General features: G+C 33.7%; 1 protein-coding gene across 1 annotated transcript in view; it reads right to left on the minus strand.

The window, feature by feature from the left end:
• The window catches only part of LOC106467772 (zinc finger and SCAN domain-containing protein 21-like), a 20,304-nt gene extending 16,924 nt beyond the window's left edge, over nt 1–3,380 (minus strand). The window contains exon 1 of the mRNA XM_022395967.1: nt 3,180–3,380. Coding sequence (XP_022251675.1) covers nt 3,180–3,380 — 201 coding nt within the window. The remainder of the gene's footprint in view (nt 1–3,179) is intronic.
• Nucleotides 3,381–5,345: the final 1,965 nt, after the last annotated feature.

Below are 5,345 nucleotides of genomic sequence, written 5' to 3' on the forward strand. Positions count from 1 at the left end.
TATTGATGTATGTAAGCTCACAGTATTCGGGAACTAACGTACACAGCAGAGTTTATATTATATGTTTCTTTTCAAACAAAATAAAATATAGTTATATAATTATATCTTACCTACTACATCATAAAATTGGGTTCAACTCCTGCTTTCACTATATATTCACATGTTGAATGTGCGTCTGATGTATTAAACTGTTGTTGCAGAAGTATTTAACATTTTAAGATAGTTATATAATTATATCTTACCTACTACATCATAAAATTGGGTTCAACTCCTGCTTTCACTATATATTCACATGTTGAATGTGCGTCTTATGTATTAAACTGTTGTTGCAGAAGTATTTAACATTTTAAATATTCTATATAATATATAATGGTCATTTACTGTACACGTAATGCACGTGCACAGTCCGTTAATGACCAAATATTGCCCAGAGTATTCAAACTGTCAATGTTTTTACCCAATTATCTTTTTCTCTCTGGTGCCAAACGAGAACATAAAGGTTTATGAAATCATTGTCTCATATCAAGATCTCTTTAGCCAAAATTAGCTTTGAGTTTCTCACATCAAAGTTGATACCATTTTCACATATGATTTGGTGATATCTTTAATGTCATATAACGTATAAGGAAAGAAAACCTGCTTTAATGAGTGGAAACTTTTAAAAATACAGAATATGAAGAACGAAAATAACAACGGGGCGTATTATTTATGCAACTCTACTTTTAGCAATGGTTCTCTCACTAAGTTTTTAATTTAAAAACGAAACTAATCCTCCCAATGACTGAACTCTATTTCGTGCGATTGACATATATGTTTAAAAAAGAAAATAGTTATGAGATTTCCTGATATAGAATACTTCTTTAAAGGTGATGACGCACACATTTTTCATATTGATTTTATTTTAGATATCAAATTTTCCACAAGCTCCAGAAAAGTACGTGTATGTGGTTACACTTAAATACAGTATATGTCAGTTGATGTCCTCCCATGCCAACTAAAGCTGGTTTATCAACCATCGGGATCTATGTAAATGTTCAGTCGAAAAACAGTACACACACAGACTAGTTGGTAGCACGACTACAGCCTTACATGGGAAGTCTCGGCTTAGTTCAGGGAGTTGAAACAGTTTAGATTAATTCACGGATTTGATTGAAAATAAGAAACTCAGACTGATACAGTAAATTCTTCGCATCAGTGAATATTTCAAATGGTTTGGTAATCCTGTGTGTCAGTCTTTCTGTTAAATCTATAATCGTTATCACAACGTTTTTCGAGATGAAGATTCACATTAGTAAACACGGGTTAAATTGATCGTTTGAAGCGATCGGAGTAGCTACTTACAGAAAAGATGGAGAGTTATATTTTTCAGGACTATTAAATTTTATTATGATATGTATATATCTATTTAACGTTAGACTGTATTCACTGCTGTCTTTTAAAATACATAACAATATATTAATACCTTCTATTAGGGTTATAGCATGAAATAAATGTTCAATAAACCCGAGGCTTCATTATCAGTAATCTTTCTTGCAAGATCAATAAAGTAATTTCAATTCTATTTTGTTCAAACTGAAATCGAAAGAAATGTAATGTGGCTCATTTTTCTTTAATTATTTTACATCAAGTTAGTTAAATATACAATGTTCTGCTAGCTATAAACTTCAATACTTACGAAAAAGAATTCTATGAAATCATAATTACACGAATTTCACATTACTTTGTTCAATCGTTTGTTTGTTTTGAAGTTAAGCACAAAGCTACACAATGGGCTATCTGTGCTCTGCCCACAAAGGGTATCAAAACCCGGTTTCTAGCGTTGTACGTCCGCAGATATACCGCTTTGCCGCAGGGGGCTACTTTGTTGAAAAGAAAAAAAAAAGAATCCAATGATAAAAAAATAAGAGACGACAAGGGCTCTAAATATCTTCTTCGTCATTTGACCTTAATCCCATCCAGTTTGGGGTCAACCGCTAGAGTATTTTTGTATGAGTCAAGAATTTTTACACTCGGATGGAAGGCCCTAACAGTAACTGTTAAGAGCGAGCGTATCTGATGACGACAGTTCGAACCCGCGACTCTCTAACTGCGAGTCGAGTGCCACAACCATCAAGTCACAAATGTCTTAAAACTGCAGGTTAACATGTCTGAGATGCAGTTGGTCAAGAGTAACACAGCGGAAGTTACAAACGAACGCTGAAAACCAAGGTCGTCAGGTATTTACACACATCACGTGCGGCTGTCAGTTACATATTAAAGTCGCTTTAACATGACTAGCCATACACACAGCTCACTTCTGTTGCAGTTCATTCTGTTCCAAATAGTCACTATTCTCGCATCTGTGACCAGCGAAGCGAATGACATTAAACATCGCTCTAATGTCTAAAAATAAACAGAAGTAAAGTGTGTGAATACGGGGTCAATTTTACTGTCTCTGTAGTCTGTTTACCTTAACACAAACTCTACGTACATTTACTTGTATGGATTCACGTATGAATGTAATTCATTTTTATCAACATATCAACAAGTAAACTAAGATTCACAGTATTTCACATTTTTTTCCTATATAAATAGGGAGCTGATTTGATACGCCTAGATTTTATAATTACCTCCTCTGTGCTATATTGAACTGCATTTCATATTTAGAAAAAAAAAATGACATTTTAACAAAATGCATTGTATTTTCTAAATATTCTCCGAAAAAGAATTTTATACCCTCAAGTTTTTGTTTGTTTGTAATTAAGCACAAAGCTACACAATGGACTATCTGTGCCCTGCCCACCACGGGTACTGAAACCCAGATTCTAGCGTTGTAAGTCCGCAGACATACCGCTGTGCCACTGGGGTCATCCTCGATTCTTTTGCTGTTGATTTAAAAACAAAAACCTTTTAGTGTTCAAAATGAAGAAAATAACATAGAATTGAGAAAAAAAAAAACGACAATGTGTTTGCGATACCTTTCACTCCATCTATATTTTGTAGTATATGCCTACTTTAAATTAAAGAAATTAAATATTCTACTCCGTGAATTTTTCATGCTATTTATATCCATTCAGTAGTGAAATAACGTCACTAGTGTTAACTATACTAAAAATATATAAACGAGAACTTACAACGCTAGTCAATCATAAGCTATTTGAAATAATTTAACAAAATTGTAGTTAAATCTTCATTCTTACATCACTGTCATCCAAATAACTATAGACCTCTAGTTTGTCCAGTCTCAGAGTGCCTTGAAACGGTAAGAACCTTCTTCCTCGAGGGATTTTCTGGTTGCTCCAAACACAAACTCCCATCTCGCAGATATGGCTGACTCTTCTGTTTAGGGATGCAACGAGGACCAGACTAAATTCAGCCGGAATTAAAACGCATGTTTCCATAGCGGTGGCTTTCATTAGGAGAGTTTCTAATTAAATTAAATACGAACTAGAGAATATATATGATCATCACCACTTAATCAGTCAACAGAACAGTTCATCAGTGAAAAAAATATCATAACGAGTCACTGAGTAAGAGAAACAGCCAACACGTGTAGTCCCTTCCTTAATCACTGCAGATCTGATGGTATGTCACAGTTCATCTGGGTAAGCAGCAGGTGTCAGTACCTGGCCGGTAGATGGCGTACTCTTCCAAATGAGGGAGGGTCTTCTCTGATCTTCCCAAGTGGGTGTGGCCGTGACCCTGTTAGATCAATTGACAGCACCAGGCGGAGTGCCAGCGAAAGCGACTGGCCAGAAGGCATACCGTTCGAGATTCGAAGCAGCCTTGACAAACTAGGACAGTGTTGAACAACGCGTGCTCCGAATACTCTTCAGTTACACGATTCATCATAGCTCTGTGATTAAGATTTTTATGTTTCAATTCTTTCTTTTTTATCTCTTTTTCGTTTTCTGATCTTTTTCTTTCAAGGCTCTTAAACCAGGTTCTACTAGTACAAGTAGGCCGTTAGTTAGGGCGGGGCACTTTATCCAACGTTGAGAAAATTCAATGATCTTCTGTAAAGATATAGAACCGAACTTTTATGGCTGTACCTCTCAAGTGAACTTATTCAATCAATGACCTTTTGGTCATGAAGATCAAGGTTTTGTCCTAAACTCACAAAAGTGTTAATCCCTTCATTCTTAACTCGCAAGCTGAGTGTCGTGGGTTCGAATCCCCATCACCAAACAAGATTGCCCTTTCAGCTGTATGGGCGTAATTATGTAACGGTCAAGCCAACTATTCGTTGGTAGAACAGAAGCCTAAGAGTTGGGGTGGGTGGTGTCGACTAGCTGCCTTCCCTCTAGTCTATTCACTGCTAAGTTATGGACAGTACATAGATAGCCCTCGTGTATCTTTACACGAAATTCCAACCAAAAGAAACGTCAAATTCAAGCCAATTTTGTTGTATTTGATTTCGATTTAAGTATCCACGTTTTAGCTTCAAAAACCGTAAAATCAGTTTATGATGTAAATATATTTGAAAAACTTCAAATTATAACCATCGCATTAAAAAGATGGATATTTCATTTTTAATAGCCTTCTTTAAATTAGTAATTATATTATTTTTACTTGAAGTACTTTTAGTAAAAGTACTTGTGGTATTAATTTGATTAAGTAAAATTTGTTCGTATAATTTTTTACACACAAAACCAAAATTATAGCCAGCTTTATCAATCGGGGTAATATTATTATTATTATTACTAATTTAAAAAAATGGAATATTCATTCATATTATTCTTGTACGAATTAACCATTTTTAAGTGCAATTCCAAAATTGCATAAAAATCCTGTGAAATTCAGATTTATTTCTAATTATTTAAATACAGTCATTAAATCTGTTTCCATAGTACTTAACAATATTCTAGACGTCTTGTTTGAAAAATTAAAAATACAGTCTTCAAATAACCAGAATAATTATTTTTGGATTATTAGAAATAACATTCTAGTTTTGGAATGTTTAACTAACTTAAATTCTTAAAAAGCTGCCAGTTCTATTTTTTACACACGACTTCACTACATTGTATACTATAATAGATCTAAAAAAAATTAATTAGGGTTTTCAATGATTTGTTTGATAACTTTATAAATAATGAAATAACTATACCCAAATTTAAATTTACTAGAATTCAACATAAAAACATACTCCATTTCTGTATTTATAACAGTTATATTGTTTTTAACGAACAAGTATATAAGCAAATGGTGGGTATTCCAATGGGAAAGAACTTCTCTTCAACTATGGCCAATCTGTATCAGTTCTTTTATGAAAACTAATTTATGAAGCAGACTTTAAATCCTAACTTGTACATTTACACTTTCCGTTACATAGATGATTTAATATCTACAAATAATATGAATTTTAC

The sequence above is a fragment of the Limulus polyphemus genome, unplaced genomic scaffold (assembly GCF_000517525.1).
Source record: "Limulus polyphemus unplaced genomic scaffold, Limulus_polyphemus-2.1.2 Scaffold2735, whole genome shotgun sequence".
Classification (NCBI taxonomy): domain Eukaryota; kingdom Metazoa; phylum Arthropoda; class Merostomata; order Xiphosura; family Limulidae; genus Limulus; species Limulus polyphemus.